Below are 22,081 nucleotides of genomic sequence, written 5' to 3' on the forward strand. Positions count from 1 at the left end.
GACCAGTGTTTAGTTTTTGTGAAATACTTTGGTTTATCTTTTTTGGTTTTTTATTTGTTGGTTTTGGTTTTTGGGTCACACCTGACTGCACTCAGGTGTTACTCCTGACTCTACGCTCAGAAATCGTTCCTGGCAGGCTCTAGGGACCATATGGGATGCGGGGATTCGATCCACCGTCCTTCTGCATACAAGGCAAATGCCCTACCTCTATGCTATCTCTCCAGCTCCTGTGAAATTGTTTGGGGGAACAACCAGCTGTGCTCAGAATTGACTTCTGGCTCTGCACTGAGGGATCGCTCCTAGGAGGCTTGGGGCCAATGTGGGATGTCACGGATAGAACCTGGGTCAGCTGCTTGTCAGACAAGCACCCCACCCACTGTACTATCTCTTTGGTTCCTACAGTGAGATTCTCTTTATAAAGTAAGACCACACTATGTGCCTGATGCACATTCCAGGTGGCGGTTGATTTATCACATACTGAACATTCTTTACAAAAATGACCTCTGATGGGGGCCAGAGTAATAGCACAGGAGGCAGGGTATTTGCCTTGCATATGGGCCATCCAAGTTTGATCCTTGGCATCCCACATGGTCCCCCAAGTGAGCAAGGAGTAGCATTGCTAGCTATAGCCCCAAAACCAATATATATCTGGAGGCTATAGAGATAACCCTAAAAGTAGGAGCACAGGCATCTGTCAGTGCCAGCGTCCTGCCTCTCGGCAGGTTTTTTGGTTTTTTTTTTTTTGGCTTTTGGGTCATACCCGGCGGTGCTCAGGGGTTACTCCTGGCTGTCTGCTCAGAAATAGCTCCTGGCAGGCACGGGGGACCATATGGGGCACCGGGATTCGAACCAACCACCTTTGGTCCTGGATCGGCTGCTTGCAAGGCAAACGCCGCTGCGCTATCTCTTCGGGCCCATCTGGGCAGGTTCTTATAGCTATGCACCACTCCCTGAGCTTTGGAGCTGGGAGGTCCTTTGTCCTCCCTCGGTCATTCCCAGACTCTCACCCAGACCTTGGGATCAGGCACCAGAGCTCCAGCTCACTGGAACCTCACTGGCCTTTCCCCAGTTTTGTTCTTTCTCCCCCCCCCCCCCCCCCCCCCCAGTTTTTTTCATCTTGTGTTTTCGTATTCTCACCAGTGCTTGCTTTTCTCTATAATCTATAATGTGGATGTTGTAGAAGATATTGTAACTGTGAGAGTTTCAACGTTTTTCTTCTTGGTGTGGGGGGGGGGGGGATTGGGCCACGACTGTTGGTGTTCAAGGCTTACTCCTGGCTCTGCATTCAGGGATCACTCTTAGTGGGGGATGGAGGGCCTCGGGACCATCTGGGGGACCGGGTATTGAACTCAGGTTGGCCTTGTGCCAGGCAAGCCTTCTACCCACTGTACTTTGACTCTGGCCCCATTTGCTTAATGTGTGTGATTTGTAAAAATTGATGCCATAAGAATGAAGCTGTGACTCCAATAGAGTGTTGCCTTGCATGCATGAGGTTCTGGGATGAATCCCAGCATACACCCCCCAATTCTTCACCCTCTCATACACAGACACATACACACAAAGATTAAAATGAGATAACATGCTTATTGGTGGTGGAGGCAAAATTTAATGGTGCTTAGTAGCTTCCTCCCAGATACAAGCTTCTAGGTTCTTCTGGCAGTGTTTGGGAAATCGTCCAAGGGGTTGAAGGGTTTGAACCTGGGTCGCCCTCATGCAAAGTGTACTTTGTATGCACTCAACCCATTGAACTGTCTTTCAAGCCACTGGGCTTAATTTTCAGCTGCTTCACTTATTTAACTGGTATTAGAACTATAAAAGATAAAAAAAAAAAGCTGGGGGGGACCAGAGAGATAGCATGGAGATAAGGCATTTGCCTTTCTTGCAGAAGGTCATTGGTTCAAATCCTGGCATCCTATATGGTCCCCTGTGCCTTCCAGGAGCGATTTCTGAGTGTGGAGCCAGGGGTGACCCCTGAGCGCTGCTGAGTGTGACCCAAAAACAAACAAACAAAAAAAAAAGTAAAGATTTTTCGAACAAGAAAGCATGTTGTGGATCAGGGCAACAACATAGTGGGTAGGGAAGGTGCTTGCCTTGCATGCAGCCTATCCAGGTTCAATTCCTGGTATCACTTATGGTCCTGAACCCATTTGGAGTGATTCCTGAGTGCAGAGACCAGAATATTCCCTGAACATCTCCTGATGTAGCCCCCTCCCCCCAAAAAAAACAAAAATAACAACAACCAAAAAATAAGTATGACATTAAAAATGTAGTTTTTAAACTAACTAAAATTGTTTGTGACTCTATCCTCTCTCAAGATCCATGCATACAACCTTGAAACGAATGCGTGGGAAGAAATTGCTACAAAGCCCCATGAAAAAATAGGTAAGATTAAAAATACTGGCTTTCTTTTTCCTTTTTTTGGGTGGGGGGAGCCACACCCAGTGATGCTCAGGGGTTACTCCTGGCTATGCGCTTAGAAATTGCTCCTGGCTCGGGGAAACATATGAGATGCCAGTGATCAAACCGAGGTCTGTCCTGGTCAGCCATGTGCAAGGCAAATGCCCTACCGCTGTGCTATCACTTCGACCCCTGGCTTTCCTAATTTTAACAAAAATACTTTATATCTTACTTATTTTAGAGAAGGAAAGTTGATTTTACTGACAAGTAAATAAATACTGAACTAGCATGAGCTAGTTTTTGTTTTCCTTAGTCAAGTGGCTCTTCTTCCATAAGAATCAAGCAGAGACTTCTTGCAGGAATTGTTTAATTCTTCAGATGTGGGAATATATGGGTGGGGTAAAAATAGGCACATTTTTAATTCAGGAGCTCCCTGTCATTTTTGGAGGCAGGGCAAACCTGGTGAACTCAGGTGTTACTTCTGGCTCTGCACTCAGAAATCACTCCTGGCAGACTTGGGGAACCATATGGATGCCAGGGATCAAACCTGGGTCAGCTGTGTGCAAGGCAAATGCCCTACCTGCTGTGCTATCACTACAGCCCGAGAACTTCCTGTCTTGGGTACAAGGGTTTGGGGAAGCCTTAGTGGTAATCTCTTTCCCAAGATACTGCTCTGTTTTCCTAACACCTTAAAACATGGTACTGTTATGAAACTAAGAAGGACAATTTTATATGAAATAAGGGTGGATGAAAAGAACTAGGCAGTGATTTCTTTTTTTTTTTTTTGATTTTTGGGCCACACCCAGTAATGCTCAGGGGTTACTCCTGGCTATGTGCTCAGAAGTTGCTCCTGGCTTGGGGGACCATATGGGACACCGGGGGATCGAACCGCGGTCCGTCCAAGGTTAGCGCAGGCAAGGCAGGCACCTTACCTTTAGCGCCACCGCCCGGCCCCAGGCAGTGATTTCTTAATATAGCAAAAGAGTTGTTTTTGAATCATTTGTTTGTTGTGGCCTTTTGCCCTGTCCTGTCAATGTTATCTCTAGTATTTCTGTGAATAATGGAATTCCTATGTTTTTGTGTCTGATAGGTTTCCCTGCAGCCCGAAGATGTCATAGTTGTGTTCAAATAAAAAATGGTAAGCCTTCTAAATTTTTATATTTATAACTGTGTATGCTGAGAATATCTTCTTCTCTTTTATTTATTTTTGTTTTTGGAACATACCCAGTGGTGCTTGAAGCTTACTCTTGGGATGGAATAGACAGAAAGAGGATATAGCAAATAGGATACTTGCCTTGTATGTGGCAACCATGTGATTCCCCCCTCCTGCAAAAAAAAAAAAAAAAAAAAAAGCAAAAATTAAAACAAAAAAGCTGGGCCGGGCGGTGGCGCTGGAGGTAAGGTGCCTGCCTTGCCTGCGCTAGCCTAGGACGGACCGCGGTTCGATCCCCCGGCGTACCATATGGTCCCCCAAGCCAGGAGTAACTTCTGAGCACATAGCCAGGAGTAACCCCTGAGCGTCACCGGGTGTGGCCCAAAAACCAAAAAAAAAAAAAAAAAAAAGCTTACTCCTGGTTCCATGCTTAGGGGTAGGTCAATCCTGGTGGTACCTAGGGGACCATAAGTGTGGCCAAAGATTGGACCCAGATTAGTTGCATGCAAAGCAAATGCTTTGACCCCTGTATTATCGCTGCAGCCTATGAATGTCTCTTTGGGAGGGGAGGTTTTGAGCCACACTTAGCAATTCTTTGGTTACTCTTGGCTCTACTCAAGAATCACTCCTAGTGTTGTTCAGAGGACCTTATGGGATGCCAGGTATTGAACTCAGATCAGCCACATGCAAGGCAAACACCTTAACTATAGTTAACTATAGTTAACTATAGTTGCTCTAGTCCCCAAATTGTGAATGTCTTAATGATAGCCCCTAAAAACATGCATAATTGAACCAAAGAGATAGCTCAGAGGACCATGCTTTGCATGGTGAGTCTATATTCAGTTCCTGGCACCACATTGTCCCCAAGTACTGTGGACAGTGATCACCAAACCTGAAGTAGCCCTTGAGCACTTCTGGGAATATCCCAAAACAATTTTAAAAAATTGTGTAATTTGGGGCCGGTGAGGTGGTGCTAGAGGTAAGGTGTCTGCCTTGCAAGCGCTAGCCAAGGAAGGACCGCGGTTCGATCCCCTGGTGCCCCATATGTTCCCCCCAAGTCAGGGGCAATTTCTGAGCACTTAGCCAGGAGTAACCCCTGAGCATCAAATGGGTGGGGCCCCAAAAACAAAAAAAAAAAAAATTGTGTAATTTAGGAAAGAGTATTTCTCATCCTAAGAAATATTAGGGAAATTCACAGAGTTATGTCCCTTTTACCAGTTTTCTTAAAGTAAGGGTAGGAGCTGGAGGGATAGTATTACAGATAATACTTGCCTCGCATGTGGCTGACTTGGCTTCAGTTCCTGGCATCTCATATAGTGCCCGATCCCTTCCAGGAATGATCCTTGAGTGCAGAGTAAGCCCTGAGCACCACTGGCTATGCCACTCCCCCCACCAATAAAATGTTCTTAAAAAGAAATCGATAAAATTAAAAAGAAATCGATAAAATTATTTGGCATACTATAGAGACCTTGCCAGATATGTTAAAACTGAATAACTCCTGGGCCTGGAGAGATAGCACAGCGGCGTTTGCCTTGCAAGCAGCCGATCCAGGACCAAAGGTGGTTTGGTTTGAATCCCAGTGTCCCATATGGTCCCCCGTGCCTGCCAGGAGCTATTTCTGAGCAGACAGCCAGGAGTAACCCCTGAGCACCGCTGGGTGTGGCTCAAAAACAAAACAAAAACAAAAACAAAACAAAACAAAAAACTGAATAACTCCTTCAGAATATGATTTTATAAAGTTCATTCTGTCTTTTTTTATTTTTATTTTTTTTGCTTTTTGGGGGGGTCATACCCAGTGATGCTCAAGCGTTACTCCTGGCTATGCACTTAGAAATCACTCCTGGCTTGGGGGATCATATGGGATGCCAGGGGATCCAACCACAGTCCGTCCTAGGTTAGCAAGTGTAAGGCAAATGCCCTACCACTTGAGCCACCACTCTGGCCCTTGTTCTGTCCTCTCTTTTTTTTTTTTTTTTTGGGGGGGGGCACACCCGGCGGTGCTCAGTGGTTACTCCTGGCTGTTTGCTCAGAAATAGCTCCCAGGGGCCGGAGAGATAGCATGGAGGTAAGGCATTTGCTTTTCATGCAGGAGGTCATCGGTTCGAATCCTGGCGCCCCATATGGTCCCCCATGCCTGCCAGGAGCAATTTCTGAGCATGGAGCCAGGAATAACCCCTGAGCACTGTCGGGTGTGACCCAAAAACCACCAAAAAAAAAAAAAAAAAAGAAATAGCTCCTGGCAGGCCCGGAGAGATAGCACAGCTGCGTTTGCCTTGCAAGCAGCTGATCCAGGACCAAAAGTGGTTGGTTTGAATCCCGGTGTCCCATATGGTCCCCCATGCCTGCCAGGAGCTATTTCTGAACAGACAGCCAGGAATAACCCCTGAGCACCACCGGTGTGACCCATAAACCAAAAAGAAAAAAAAAAAATAATAACTCCTGGCAGGCACGAGGGACCATATGGGACACCGGGATTCGAACCAACCACCTTTGGTCCTGGTTCAGCTTCTTGCAAGGCAAACGCCCCTGTGCTATCTCTCCTGGCCCTTCTGTCCTCTGGACACCAAATAGAACCCTCCATTCATTCTTTGACCACAAAGGCATTGTTTGAATCAACAAAGTAGTGACAGCTCCTTTACCTAGGGGTGATAAAAAAGAGTCCTGTGGATTGCCTTTCTGTTGTTTAAATGGAGCTTATTCTCCATTTTGCTCCACCATCTCAAATCATTTCTTAGAGGTGTTTGTGTAAATGGGTGATCTGGGTCCTCCTTGGCTTGGTTGGAATTTCACTAGACTCACGCTTTCCTCTCTGCAGAAGCTCCTTTCCTTAATGCTTCTGCATTTTGAATAAGATTCAGAGATGGGCTTGTCTGGCTTCGCCTCTCTCAGAAGAGAGCTGCACTTGTCTTGAATTGTTGCCAAGAAGGTTCCCAGTCTATTTGATAAGTTAATTACGCTTTGGTTTAAACTTGATATCAACCTAAGTGAAGATGTCTTTTTATTTGATTCTCTGAGGCCAAGTTCTGTAATGGGATGTTAGGCTTGAACTTTATGTGGATCTCGTTGCACAATAATTAGCCATAATTTCTTTGACAAAATTGAAGCAGCAGAAAACCTCTTTCATTTGGGGGAAGGTTTGTGTAGATCAACAGGAACTGCACGTGGCCCTCTCTGGGCCCTCTCTGGGCTGCAGAAAGCAAGAAAGCCTTTGCCGTGCCCCCAAACTTTTTTCTGCAGGCAACTTTCCTCTTTGGGCTAAGTGCCCATACAGTAGGTATGGCACTTACTTGCCTTGCACACAGTTGACCAGGTTTGAATCCTGGCATTCCATATTGTCTCCTGAGCACTGCCAGGTATGATATGACTTCAGAGTCAGGAGTAACCACCAAGCATCACCCCCCAAAAAAAACAAAAAACACATCCCAAAACAAATAAACAAAAAATAAGTGTCTGTAGAGAGAGGTCTGTCTTCATGGATGGGTGAATAAGCCACCCGCCTTTTCAGGGCAGTATGGAAAAGGAGAGTTTGCCAACTGGTGATCTAAAGATACATTTTATTTGGCCTAGTTTGCACTATAAAAAATATTTTATTTAGGGGCTGGAGAGATAGTATGGAGGTAAGGTGTTTGCCTTGCATATAGAAGGTAGGTGGTTTGAATCCTGGCATTCCATATGGTCCACCGAGCCTGCCAGGAGCGATTTCTGAGTATAGAGCCCTGAGCACTGCCAAGTGTGACCCGAAAACCAAAACCAAAAAAAAAAAAAAATTATTTAGTGGCTAACACACAAAAATCAAAATGTTTTCACTTTTTAAAAAAAAATCCAGATTTTCAGCTTCTCCTGAAAAGCTGGCCAATATGGCATTGTTGACCTGAAGCCCCACTTGGTCTCTGTTGGCTGAAGCTGTGTCATTCCACCTGTGCCTCCTGCTCACTGACCTTCTTTTTTTTTTTGTTTTTGTTTTTGGGTCACACCCGGCAGTGCTCAGAGGTTACTCCTGGCTCAGAAATAGCCCCTGGCAGGCAAAGGGGACCATATGGGATGCCGGGATTCGAACAACCGACCTTCTGCATGAAAGGCAAATGCCTTACCTCCATGCTTTCTCTCCAGCCCCTCACTGACCTTCTTGCCTGTCACCTGCTGGTGTTTGAGTTTGAGGTGCAGATATGAAGCTTCTGAGAGGCCTGGTCAAGGCCTTGGCCAGGCCAAGATTGCCACAGAGCTTTCCTTTTTTTTCCTTCCCAGTAATGATTTCTCATTTTTTTAAAATAAAAATAAATTCTTTAATCGAATCACCATAAGATACATATTTACAAAGTTTTCATTCAATGTTCAGTACCTTTCACCAGTGTGCATTTCCCAACACCAATGTCCCCAGTTTCCCTTTCACTGCCACCGTGCTTTCTGAACTAATTGTATGAGACATGGGTGAGGGGTGAGACCACAGTGCTTAGGCCCCCCACTTGGCATCCTCTTTGTTAGCAGACCACTGCTGGCCTAGCAGTGATTGCCTTTTCCTTGGTGTGACCTCAGCTCTCTCTTCTTAGATGTATTTATTTGCGGCGGCTATAATGGAGAGGTGATCCTAGGAGACATCTGGAAGCTGAATCTGCAGACTTTCCAATGGGTGAAGCTCCCAGCTACCATGCCAGAGCCAGTTTATTTTCATTGCGCAGCAGTTACTCCAGTAAGTTTGGATTGTCCTGTCTTCCTCACACAGTTGCAGGTGACACAGATTCTTTTGAGAGGTGCTGAAGGAGAAACGTTCACTAACATGAGATAACCACGGATTGAATGTATTTCTAAGACCTTACAGAGCTAGCCCTTTTGCTCAGAATGGTGGACCAAAAACATTATCCTCACATTTAAAATTAGAGTAGCAGGGTCAGAGCAATAGCACAGCAGAAGTCCATTTGCCTTGCACACAGCCGACTGGGGTTTGATTCCCCAGCATCACATATGATCCCTTGAGCCTGCCAGGGGCAATTTCTGAGCAAAGAGCTGGGATAACTCCTAACCATCACTGGGTGTGGCCCCAAAACAAAACAAAATAAAATTAGAGGGGCCGGAGAGAGAGCATGGTGGGTAAGGCGTTTGCCTTTCATGTATAAGGTCATCGGTTCAAATCCTGGCGTCCCATATGGTCCCCCGTGCCTGCCAGGAGCAATTTCTGAGCCTGGAGCCAGGAATAACCCCTGAGCACTGCCGGGTGTGACCCAAAAAAAAAAAAAAAAAAAGAGTAGAATACTTGTCTGGCATGTGTAATACAGATTCAGTTCCCAGCTCTGCATTGTCTCCCAGTGCCACCATGTGTACTGAGCCAGGATGATTCCCAAGTGCCAATGGGTCTGGCTCCAGAACCAATAAAATGGCCTCAATCTGAAGAAAGGCCAACAGGTGCCATTCAGGCCTGAGGGTGAGTTAAAAGTTTGTCTGTGAGAGCAGGAGAGCTTCATTCTCACCATGTCAAAAATCTCACTGTTGCTTCTCGTCCTCTCAGCTTTTACCATATTAAAGATCCCATTTATTCTTGAAGGCAAAGACCTTCATCACTGTTCTCTCAGTATTTGACACACTGGATACTTAATGTTGTGTTAGTTAATTCTTGTCATAGTTGTTGAAATTAAAAAAAACAAAAACAAAAACAGTGTGTAGGAGGACCAAGAGTTTCTCCCTGAATAACTCGTTCATTATTTATCTTGTAGCTCTTTGGTACTATTATATTAGGGTCAGTGAAAAATTGTTCCACCACTTCTCAACTCAGCCTCCTCTGCTGTTCCTTTTGCGGGGCATGGAGAATCATGGTCTGTGTGTGTTTCTCTCCTGCATTTGAATCTTCTCTCTCTGATTGCCATTTGCTCCTAGGCCGGGTGTATGTATATTCACGGAGGAGTGGTCAACATTCATGAGAACAAAAGGACTGGGTCGCTGTTTAAGATCTGGCTGGTGGTACCCAGCCTGCTGGAACTGGCCTGGGAGAAGCTGCTTGCGGCCTTCCCCAACCTGGCAAACCTCTCCCGAACACAGCTCTTGCACCTGGGACTTACACAGGGACTCATCGAGCGCTTGAAATGAAGATACCTGGACTGTTCACTGATACTGGAAATGTTAATTTAAAGAGACTCTCTTATTTATGGGCAGTGGAGAATGTGCTACAAAGAGAATTGGTTACCCTGATCAAGGCCTTATTCAGAAAATACATCAGATGCCTTTCTGTAAATTGGTTTTAAGTTTATGGAAATTTCATTTCCCTTTGTGCTTCCTTTGCTTCTCTCCTCTGCCCTTTCTCCTCCCAGCCCCCAGCACACACACATACTCTCTCTTTCTCTCCTCTATCATGCTCTCTCTCTCTACACACACACACACACACACACACACACACACACACACACACACACACACACACACACACTCTCACACACTCACACACTCACTCACTCACTCACTCACTCACACACACTTCATCTGCCTTGATGGAGTTGAGGCAAAGTCTAAAATTACTTTAGTAATGTTTTGAATTGGGATAAGATTAAAAGAAACATTTAAAGAACTCTGAACATAGGACCATGTTGGCCAGTACTTTTAGTGTTAAAGCAACATCAACAAAATAAAAAGTGAAATAAACGGGAATCCAGAAATTCAGGCGACAATACAGAAGGCTCACTTTGAGAGTCTCTTGGGTTTTATGACTGCCCTGATGTTGCCTCACCAAAGAGTCATGGAGAAAAGTTGCTGGATCTCCTGACTCAAGAGGGGGGCACGTATCTTACTGCCCAGTGACGCTAGCCCTGTCTTCTGGTTTCCGGAAGAAAGTGAAGCAGTTAAGCAGCTCTTGACGAGTGACTGGTTTCTCCTTCCTCATGGTGCCAGCTGTAGTTAGAGTAAGCTTGTCAAAGACATAACGTGTGTTGTAGTTGTGCTATTCCTTGTCGCTCTTAGAAATCATGGCACTACGTACATGTCAGACATTTACGATGGTTCAGATTTTTCATTCTGTGTTTTGAAATGTTCTCATGCTTATTAAGTTTATAACTTCTTCATGGGGGATCATAGACTCTAAAATATGTAGCACTATGCCAGGGAACAGAAACCACTGCTCTAAAGGGGCCATTTCTGTTTCCAAACTTGTGTCTCTTCTTGGGCCGTGCATCTGCCCTTTCTTCAGGCAGTAGGTTTCATCTCAAGGAGCTCCCTGGTCCTGTCTTCTCTTACCTTATTGCCCCCAGCCTGCCTGCTTTCACATGCATGGTGCTGTCATTGGCCATTGGGGGGAGGGCTGGGATGCCACCGGTCACCCTTCCCAAAGAACTCAGTTTCAGTTTCATTTTCAATACTTGTGTGAGGAAGGAACAAGCCTACTTATATCTTTTTAGTGTGACATTTCAGTCCTGGTTTGTTTGCTTTGGTTTTGAATTCTGAAAGAGAGATGGGAGACATGATCCCTTTGCCCTCAGGAGTCTGACAGGAGACCCAGTCAGGAGAGTGGGGGCCCATGTTTCCTTCAAGTGCCTGTTTCCACTTCACTTTTATTCCTCACTCACCTCCTTTATCCCAGAAGGGGTTTCAAATCATCTTTTCGTTATGACTTAAACATTAGCATCTGGTGTTCCATTCTAGAAAAGAGAAAACTTTCCTTGAGATTCAGAGACCTAAAGGTTGGGCTTTCTTCCATCACCCCTTATGTCCATCATCTATGGGGGTGAGGCAGCCAGCAGACTGCAGAGACTCTGAGGGTGTGTCCCAGGGGCTGGAGGGCTGCAGGAAAGGTTGGAAAACAAACAATATCTCCACCCCTCCATTTTGCCATAACCATTCTGTGTGGCATTTAGCCTCTGGCCACCCACTGGGCTCACTTCCTTAGTTCAAAAGAGATCTCTGCTGCCTGGCTTCAGATTGTTGGGGGAAATATGTCCAGAATAAACCAAGCCCTACTGTCTGCAGTGAGGAAAGGGCTGCTGTCATGGATGCACACAGGGACCAAAGACTGAATGTCCAGCCTTCTTGCTTCTCCTTCCCTGGGCCTGCAGGTCTGGGCAGGGCATGAGCTCTGCCAACCCAGAGAGCTGCCACAGAGTTGGACTGGGATCTGGGGCTGTCCCCACTTCTTCGTATCTATTTTTAAGCACATCGCTCCACCCTAGCATTCTTTAAGGTAGACTTTGTAGGTCTCGTTTTCATGCATGTTGTTTTCATTCAAGTACACATTTTTTGTCCAAAGTGTCTTCTTTAAAGCTCATGAGTGTGAGGTAGCCTGCTCCACTGAATGCAGAGACTAACACATACTGCATATAGCACATGTTTTAGATGGTAAATGAAGCTCTTTGTGTGAGCCTGAGATGTGGATGACTAGACTTTCCTACAGAGGTCACCGGGTATTGGAAGAGACCTGTGGATTCCTGACCCTTCCTGATTTAGGAAGGCTTCAGAGTGCTGCTTCTCTGCCTCTTGGAGGTGCTCCCAGCACTGCACTACAGTCCTGGAAATGAAGTGCAATATATAGAAACATGTAGAAATATATACAGATTATATATAGGGTGTGGCGATAAGACAGGTAGATGCCTTTTTCTCAGTTGTGGGGAAGGCAGTTTATAATCTGATGTATAACCTGGCTTGAGAGTCAGATTATAACAAGATTTTACAATGTCATCGGCTGCTTTAAGTGTACGCTTGGTAGAACTGGATGTGCAAGTCCATGTCTTATTTCAGTTTCTAGACACTTGGTGTTCTGTGGGTTTGTCAGAATTTAAACTTTTTCCTAGGCATCTTTGTACTATCTTAATTTTGCATCTCCCTATATTTATAGGTAAAAGGAAGTTTACCTATAAATATTTTGCTAATTGAAGAATTAAAACCTAGTGTTTAATACTGTCAGTTTTCCCATGTATATATATACTAATTTATCTTTGTGAATGCAGTGCTTTATGAAATCAAGACCAAAATGTTTTCTCCACTTTAATAGAGTAATTTTCACATCTTGGCAAAAATAATATCTATGAACGCAAATATAGAGTAGATTGAAATTTTAACTATTGTTCAGGGGCCAAACTCCAATCCTTTTCCACTAGCAAAATCTTTTGTTTTTTTTTCAGGGACATGATGTAAACATTTGCTGTAGACCATTCATGTCTGGCAAATAACTAGATTTTCAGATATCATACGAAGTGCTTACATTTCTAAGCAAAGGTTCATGACAGTCACCTCTGGTTAGCAAGAGGAGCAACAGTAAAGCACAGATAGTTGAAATCCACAGATAGTGTTTCAGCATTTTTGTCAAACAGTTGATTTGTTTTTAGTCCTTCCTCTTTCTCCCCACAAGCACCTTTTCCGTGAACTCTTGCTGCTGAGACACTGGCAGTAGAAGTGGCAGAACCAAGGAGCATGATCAGAAACCAGCAGATCAGTAGCCCCAGCTACTCAGTCCAGGACAACTGTTGCTGCATTTGCTGCAGTCTCTCTCTCTCTCTCTCTCTCTCTTGGGGGGGGAGGGGAACATCTGGTAGTGTTCAGGGATTACTCCTGACTCCACACTCAGAAATCACTCCTGCCAGGAGTGACCATATGGGATGCTAGGGATTGAACCCAAGTTGGCTGCATGCAAGGCAAATGCCTGACCCACTGTGCTATTGCTCTGGCCCCTACTGCATAGTCTCTAGGCCATCTCCCTTACTACCACTAAAGAATCCTTAGTATCTATAGAAAGAAAAAGCTCTGGGCTGGAGAGATAGCACAGCGGTAGGGCGTTAGCCTTGCACACAGCCGATCTAGGACAGACAGTTGTTTGAATCCCGGCATCTTCTATGGTCCCCCGTGCCTGCCAGGATCTATTTCTGAGCGCAGAGCCAGGGGTGACCCCTGAGCACTGCCAAGTGTGACCGGCACAAAAAGAAACAAAAAGCTCCTTAGGTGGGACAGAAGCTCTCCCATCATTTCATCACATCTCTTTGCTCTTGATAGATAGTTCCTTTTCCGTCTTTCAATTAGGAACCTTGTTTTATCCCTTTGGAAGTACCTTTTCCAGCCATATGCCTTGGCATGTGGGAGAGTCAAATTCTCCTTTACAACTATGTGGGTCTTCGTCCTAGAGAGGTAGGCTTGTTTGTTTTCTGTGTGGTCTTCCAAGTATTCAAAGGTACTGAATCATCTACCTGCCAGCACTCTGATGTAGCACAAAGCCATTTTTCTTCATCATCGTCCTGACATTGAATGCCAGGAGGAATCAGGGTTTATAGCCCCAATGAGTGTCAGCTCCACCATCAGCTTTTATTTCTTGGTTATCCCAGTACCTCAGGACTCGAAGAGCACTGGATGGGGTCATATGCTGACCTCCCCGTGCATGACGCCCTACCCCATCCAAGCCCAATGCTAGGGTGGTTCCCCTTCCGGCACCTTGAGAACCCAGTCTAGTGTTAGACAGAAATTCTGAGTCGTACTTCAAAAGTGGTACCAACTTGTGAGTCCAACTTCCGTGGTTTATTTATCTCGCCCACCTTTTTAGGAGTCTTGGAAAGGCTCTGCGCTGTCTGTCTGTGCACAGCAGGGTGTAAGAGATGGTCCTCACAGCTGTAGTTCTCGCTGTTGCCCCAATGCACATTTACAACACAGAAGAGACTGCAAAAACGCTGACTTCCTCTCCCCGCTGCCTGTATAGTCTGGGACTGCTCCAGTTCCAGCTCCAGCTCCCTCTCAAGGCCCCTGTGGGTTTTACAGGAGCACCTAGGCCAGAAATGGGGGAGGGGCTTCATGCAGCCTCTATGGGGGTGAGGCCTGGCGTGGCTCTTGTTCCAGCGTGTGCTTCAGCCACACAATGCTTGCCTCGAGCTAAGCTCTTCACCACAGTCCTGTGCAGTCGTGTGGGCGTCCTTTTGCAGTCTGGTGTGCATGCCATATGGTCGGGACAACTTCCCACCTTCCCCAGCTTCCTACCAGCAGGTAGGAGACATAGTGAATCTACCCGAAAAATGTCCGATCTGTATTTATGTACCTTGTCAGTGTTTTGCTGTTGGTTTTCTAAAACAACCCAATCAATAAATCTTATTCAGATCTACTTGATTCCAGACCACCTTGATTGTCTGGTGGGAATGTTGTGTACATGTGTGGTGTGTGCTGTGTGGTGTGTGTTATATGTATATGTGCCAGGTGATCTTGACCACTACTCCCCAACTTTCCTCCCTACCCCCCAGGCACTTTGTCCTGTAAAGTCTATTGCTTATTAACTTTCTGCCTGACCTATTGGCTACATAGCACCACCACACCTGTGAAGACTGCTGGCCTCAGTCATCCCCTCCGTGGAGCATCACTCTTCCACCCCCATCCCCAGGTCCTCAGCACAGAAGCAACTGGACAGCATCAGTGCCCTTCCTTTTGCCTCATTCTTTGTCTCCCCAAACTACCACTAGACTGGCATATGTCTGGAATGATTCAAGGTTTTACTGGAAAGGTGGAGGCTGCAGGGAAATCAGGCAAAGCAGGAAGCTTGCCAAGGTTCTAGAATAACCCCATGAGCCCCAGGAAAGACCCCCAGAAAAGCTAGACCTTTTGGGAATGCAACCACAATTCCTAATTCAGGTCTTGATCTCCCTCGCTCTCCCCGGACCTTTTCTTCATCTGCTCAGTCTCCAGGGCAGCCTCTTCATTTCTGGTCACCTTAGGAGCCTTCACCTATAATAGCACCAAAGTTATGTCCTTTTCACCATCAACATTGGCCAGCTGTCAGGGTAAATGTACCTTCTGAGGGAGAATCATGTTAAATATAGACACCTCCATGGAGGAAAATATACAATGGCAGGAGACAGAAGAGAAATTGATTTGGTCAACTCTCACTAGATCCCATTATCAACCCAAATATGATTCCAGATCACTGTCAAGAGTGCTCCTGGACAGAAGCCAGATGTAATCTCTGAGCATGGGTCCCAAAACCCAAAGAAATAAAGGTACCCTCATCCAGGGTTCAGGTCCCTGTTTGGGTGCCATTATATAGAACTAATCCTCAGGTTCTAAAGCCAAAACATTGGAGAAAAATGGGTTTAGAAGCAAATGTTGATCTAGGAAATAACAGTGAGTGAGAGGAAAGAGAGAGAGACAGAGAATCAGAGAGAGAGAGAGAGAGAGAGAGAGAGAGAGAGAGAGGGAGGGAGGGAGGGAGGGAGGGAGGGAGGAGGGAGGGAGAGAGGGAGAGAGAGAGAGAGAGAGAGAGAGAGAGAGAGAGAGAGAGAGAGAGAGAGAGAGAGAGAGAGAGAGAGAGAGAGAGAGAGAGAGAGAAAGAAAAGAGAGAAATGGATTCAGGAGTTCCAACACATAAGTCTTCAGCTCCTAAAAAGCAGCAAGCTCCAATCCGGAAATACAAGAGAGCATCCTAGTATTTATTCTGAAGAAAAAGACCACAACACCTGGAGGTGGGATTAGGTGGTCTAAACGCCAATCCAAAGTGCTGTATTCAAAGGTGTTTCCAGCCAGTGAGTAACAAGGTATATACTGAGTGGGCTGGGATTAGATCAGCCCCACAATCCAATTAATCCCATACTCATCATAATTTAGTGTGTCCAGGCCCCCTGACAGTTAATACTCCACAAGCCCATTTTCTGTTCTTTGGCTTCTCTCATCTTATGTAGTATCTGTTACCCTTCAGCTGACCAGAGAGAAAAAACAGACTATACAAGCACTAAGTCCTCTGGAGACATCAAAGCAGCCTGAGTTTTGAAGTCCACCATGAAACTGGCTTCCTGGAGAAGGCCCATTTGAGCGGGTGTGGAGGAAGCTCAGTGGCTAACTTGGTGTGGGCAGCTTTAGATTTACTATTCCCTGTATGACACTGTGGTTTGTGAGAAAAGGAAGCGTGCTTCCTTAAGCTGCTTCCCCATCGATCCAACTATACTATGCTGCAATCCATCTGCACTGATTCCTTGAGAACAGAGCTTCTTCCTGTTTCTGTCTGGCTTTCAGCTGGGAGGCTCAGGTTCCACTTGGACTCTGGACCAACAGATTTGAGAGGGAGGAAATGTTCTCTATAATGGAGGGTCTAATACCTAATAGTGACACAGCACTGCAAAATTCTGTTTTGGGGTTCTGGTTTTGGTTTTGGGCGGTCATACCTGGCGGCACTCAGGGGTTACTCTTGGCTTTATGCTCAGAAATTACTTCTGGCAGGCTCAGGGGACCATAGGGAATGCCAGGAATCGAACCCGGGTCCATCCTGGGTTGGCCGCTTGCAAGGCAAACATCCTACCACTGTGCTCTCTCTCTGGCCCCAGGTTTGAGGTTTAGTTTTGGGGGCTAGAGAAAGCAGCAGCCAAGCCTGTTCAGCCCCACCACCACACCTGATTCCTCAGCACCTCCAGGGACCGATCCTGAGCATGTCTCTTGGACATGCTCGGTGGAGTCCCATAAACGTCTCCCGCCATTTTCTCCCCTCCAAAAAAGTAATGGTGGCTACTATCACTGAGGAATTGATTTTGTTTTGTTCTTGGGCCACATCCAGCAGCGCTCAGGGTTTACTCCTGCTCTGCACTCAGAAATTACTATTGGCTTCAGGGACCAGACAGGATGGTGGGGATCCAATCTAGGTGGGACGCAAGCAAATACCCTGCCTGCTGTGCTATCTATCACTCGGACCCTGGAACTAATTTCTCATTTGATTTACTTTTCGTGGCCAAGTTTAAGCAGACACACGTGGCTAGCGGCTGTTTGTTAGTGCAGATCCAGAAGAATGCCCTGCAGGGCCAGGGGCCAGCCAGGGCTCAGCTCTGGGCTCCATGAATGTTAGTTCTCTGTGCTCTTCACTGTTTTAGGGCCTCAAGTTCCTCACCTGTGAAAAGTGAGGCAGTTGGCTGGGTAGTCCTCAAATTCCTTCTCGGGTGGAACATTCTGTCATTCTGACTCTGGGTCAGAGACCTGGAGCCTCTGGCACATCCTGGCACACACAGCAGACCTGGCATGGGATGGGAGGTGTACTTGCCCTTCATCTTGGTATTCATACCATGCGCTGTTATTGTGCCAGGTGAGCACAGTAAGAGGGATACACTTGAGCAGGCTTCTAGGAGACGCTCTGAAAAGGAACTGAGTAGACCAGTTTAAGTCCACTGCCAGGTCACCTGTGAGAGGGGAACAAGTGCTTGTTGTAAACAGCACTTCTGGGCTGGAGTGATAGCACAGCAGGTAGAGCATTTGCCTTGCACGCCACTGACCCAAGTTTGATCCCTGACGTCCTATATGGTCCTCAGCCTGCCAAGAGTGATTTCTGAGCATAGAGCCAAGGGTAACTCTCAAGTTATGCTGGGTGTAGCTAAAACACACACACACACACACACACACACACACACACACACACACGAAAGCAGCACTTCTGAGGGCCAGATTCTGGTTTTTTTGGGGGGGCCACACCCGACAGTGCTCAGGGTTACTCCTGGCTTTCTGCTCAGAAATAGCTCCTGGCAGGCACGGGGGACACTGGGATTCGAACCAATCACCTTTGGTCCTGGATCGGCTGCTTGCAAGGCAAACACCGCTGTCTTATCTCTCTGGGCCCCAGATTCTGTTTTAGTAGAAGTGTTTGCATTTTTGTGTGTGTGTGTGTGTGTGTGTGTGTGTGTGTGTGTGTGTGTGTGTGTGTGTGTGTGTGTGTGGTTTCTGGGTCACACCCGGCAGTGCTCAGGGGTTATTCCTGGCTCCAGGCTCAGAAATTGCTCCTGGCAGGCACGGGGGGGGGGGGTGGGGGGGTGGGGGGGAAGGAGACCTGTCTGTTCATGTCACTGTAGTCCATTCATGTGCCAGACCTATAGTCCAGTGTGTAAGGGCCCTTCCTTTGCACACAGCTGACCCAAGTTCGAACTCCAGCATCCGATGTGGTCCTTTGATTTTGCCAGAAGTGATCCCTGAGCATTGCTACATATGACCCCAAAATCAAAAATCAAAACATCCTGTGTCAGGTGGTCAGATAATGGACACCAGGAACTTAGGAAGCATTAAGTGTCTGCCATTGCTGTTTCCTCTGGTTGATGGAACCAAGCGAATGGTGGAAGATATACTGCAACTTAGAAATCTGAACAATAAGGAACTGTCAATGAACTGAACTCTCCACTGCTCAGAAGCAAGATGAGGAGCTCCTAAAGTAGAGCTGGGGCGAGGTAAGGAAATCAACTATAGAGATGTGAGGACAGTGAGGCCATAATCATATTAGCTAGAGACAATAGGGCTGGCACCACCCACTCTCCTCCGGAGCAAAAGAATATCCAAAGAGGGCCGGGAAGGTGGCGCTAGAGCTAAGGTGTCTGCCTTACAAGCGCTAGCCAAGGAACGGACCGCGGTTCGATCCCCCGGCGTCCCATATGGTCCCCCCAAGCCAGGGGCGATTTCTGAGCACATAGCCAGGAGTAACCCCTGAGCGTCAAACGGGTGTGGCCCAAAAACCAAAAAAAAAAAAAAAAAAAAGAATATCCAAAGAGCTCCTCCATAAGAAAGCTAGTTAGTGGCAGTCAGTGGGCCCCACCAGGTGCACTGAGAGTGCCTGGAGTATCGGGTTACTGAGGGCTGCTCCTTTGTTTCTGCTCCAGGAAGCAAACCCTTCCCTGCTGTCTTTTGAGCCTTTTTCTGGGTCCTTTAAATCTGGGCCTCTGACCAGGTGTTACACAGTTGGGTGGCTCATGGATGAGACTAGATTATGAGGTTTTGATATTTGTTTTTGTGTGGTGGCAAGGTCTAAACCTGGGACTTCACACGTGCAAAGCAAGTGCTCAGCCATGAAACCACGTCCCTGGCCCCTGGAGTCAGCATTTTATTTATTTTTGGGTGCCACACCTGGCATGATGGCATATTCTGGGCTCTGAGCTCAAGGCTTATGCCTGGTTGAGCTCAGGGAACCATATGTGATGCTAGGAATCATATCTGGCTTGACCTGTAATGGATGGCAAGACCTCTCTTAATCTCTCCAGCCTCTGGAATCAGCTTTTCTTTTCACTTTTGGAAGGGAGAGCACACCTGGAAGTGCTATGTTTGCTATGTTTGGCTGTTCTTTGTTTGAAGCTAGGAGAGGGGAAAATGTAAGAGCTGGAGAGAATTTGAAAAATGTGCCATCTCAGTTGGAGTTGCCTTACATACAGTTGACCCTGGTTTGATCCCAGCACCAAAGGGGTCCCTGAGCATTGCCGTGAGTGATCCTGAACCCTGTCAGCATGGCCCCAAACAACAACAAAAATTTGGTTTCCCTAAGTCTAATCCTTACTTGCCTGTTGGTTCAAGACATGAAGCAAGGACAGGATCCCTGGGCAGAGAAGCTTTTCCTTTCAAATCCTTCACAGTTGGGGCCGGAGAGATAGCATGGAAGTAGTGCCTTTGCCTTTGCATGCAGAAGGTCGGTGGTTCGAATCCCAGCATCCCATATGGTCCCCCCATAGAGCCTGCCAGGATCAATTTCTGAGCGTAGAGCCAGGAGGAACCCTTGAGCGCTGCTGGATGTGACCCAAAACCAAACCAAACCAAACAAACAAAAATCCTTCACAGTTAGGAGAGGAAAGATGAGGAGGGTTCCGTAAAGTGAAGCTGGCAGGGGGGACTGGAGAGCTAGTGCAGCAGGTAAGGTCTTGCATGCAGCTGACCCAAGTTCAATCCCAGCATCCTGAGCACCATCGGGAGCGATTCCTGAATGCAGAGCCAGGAGTAAGCCCTGAGTGTCACCGGGTACAGCACCAAAACAAAACCAAAGTAAAGCTGGTTTATCCTGCACAAGCCTCTGGGGCTGCACCGTCTGTCTCCAGGGCAATGTCAAGTAAGCTCCACCCTGGGCTCCCGTGGGACAGGAAAGGAGGTTGACAGAACCTGGCTTAGGGCAGTCAGGGACTGACAGCTAAGTGACAGCTCGGCTGCTTATGTCTGTCCCTCAGGCCAGACTGGGAAGTGTAGAGATGCAAATGGTCACTTTGGAGGGGACAGTCAGCCCATGCTGTCCTTGACCCTTCCACCTAAAGCTGTCCAGCTACTGCCACGGAAGTCAGTGGACTAGCCAGAGGGTTTCCAAGGTACTTCCTTTGTACAGGGCAAATTTGATTTGCCCCACTGACCCCACAGGGAGCCTTTTAGCGCTGAGGCTCTCCCCTGAACTGCCCAGACTCTCAGCAGAAGAAAAGGCGACCCCTTAGACCGGAATGATAGTACAGCAGTAGGGCATTGCTTTGCATGCAACCGACCCAGGAGGGACTCGGGTTTGATCCTCAGCATCCCACATGGTCCACTGAGCCTACCAGGAGTGATTTCTGAGTGCAGAGCCAGGAGTGATCCCTGAGCGCTGCCCGGGATCAATCCCCCCCCCCAAAAAAGAGGTGTCCCCCAACGATGTGATGTGTTGCCCTAGAATGATCTGCAGGATGTAGGAAACTTAGGGTGGCCTGGGTAGGACCTCGGGCCTGATCCCTGGAACTTTAAATTTTTCTGCCTCCCTAAAACAAGCTCACTGTACACCGTCTACCTCCTGTAGTGTTTGCAAAGTTTGTGCACCTTCATCTTTGCCTTGTTCCTTTCTCCCCCCTCCCCCCAGGGAACAGAAGCCTGGAATTGCCACCCCATCTCACAGGTTGGTAAACCAAGTCAGAGTCTTGGTGAGCCAGTTCAGGTCCTGGAGAGGGAGAAGTTTCATCCATGAGAATTTTATGTTCTTGGGGTGTCAGAACCAGAAATTCCTCCTTAGCGAGCCCCGTCTGATCTCCAAGGGTGCAAGAAATTTCTGAGCCGGAAAAGACCCAGAGAGGGTCGTGCTGGGAACATCTGAACCCCACTGACCAGGGCAGGGATCCAACCCCGCAGCTCTGAGCACCCCAAGACCCTCTGGGCGCGCATCGGTGGCGCCTCTCTGCTCCCCCTGGTGGGGAGATGGAGCCGCGCGGTTCGGCCAGGAGAGGGCGACAGGCGCGCGCTGCGGGCGTCTGCTGCGGTCCACGGGGCGCTCCCGGCCGGGCAGGGGCCACCGAGGCACCAGCACCCAGGGCCGGAGCGCCGGTGGCCCTGTGGCTACGGGGGGTGGGGGGCACTCCTGCCTTCAAGGGGCTTCTATGGGCGGAGACACGGGGGACAAAGGGATTCCCAGGATTGGAAGCCGGGATGGGGCAGGGATGCAGCAGGGATGCAACTCCGGAGGGGATGCGACACCCCGACAGGGACCAAATGCAGTTCCTGGTGGCTTCTGTAAGGCTAGCCTGCAGCGCCCCAATTGAGAGGACTTCCCACTCCACCCCACCCCACCTCCAGAGAAGGCAAAGGGGTCTCTGTCTGGGTGCTGGGCATGGTCCCCGCAGGGTGCTGTTGTGTGTGTGTGTGTAGGTGGTCCTGGGGCTCAGCGCCCCAATAGAGAGACCTTCCCACTCCAACCCACTCCACCTCCAGAGAAGGCAAAAAGGGTCTCTGTCTGGGTGCTGGGCATGGTCCCCGCACGGTGCAGTTTTGTGTGTGCGTGCGTGTGTGTGTGTGTGTGTGTGTGTGTGTAGGTGGTCCTGGGGCTCAGCGCCCCAATAGAGAGACCTTCCCACTCCACCCCACCCCACCTCCAGAGAA

General features: G+C 47.7%; 1 protein-coding gene across 1 annotated transcript in view; it reads left to right on the forward strand.

Moving 5' to 3' along the window:
• Window positions 1-9,829, forward strand: part of KLHDC10 (kelch domain containing 10) — a 72,360-nt gene extending 62,531 nt beyond the window's left edge. Inside the window, exons 7-10 of the mRNA XM_049774954.1 lie at window positions 2,316-2,382; window positions 3,488-3,535; window positions 8,098-8,237; window positions 9,416-9,829. Coding sequence (XP_049630911.1) covers window positions 2,316-2,382; window positions 3,488-3,535; window positions 8,098-8,237; window positions 9,416-9,625 — 465 coding nt within the window. The 3' untranslated portion in view covers window positions 9,626-9,829. The remainder of the gene's footprint in view (window positions 1-2,315; window positions 2,383-3,487; window positions 3,536-8,097; window positions 8,238-9,415) is intronic.
• Window positions 9,830-22,081: the final 12,252 nt, after the last annotated feature.

This window comes from Suncus etruscus, chromosome 1 (assembly GCF_024139225.1).
Source record: "Suncus etruscus isolate mSunEtr1 chromosome 1, mSunEtr1.pri.cur, whole genome shotgun sequence".
NCBI classification, from domain to species: Eukaryota; Metazoa; Chordata; class Mammalia; order Eulipotyphla; family Soricidae; genus Suncus; species Suncus etruscus.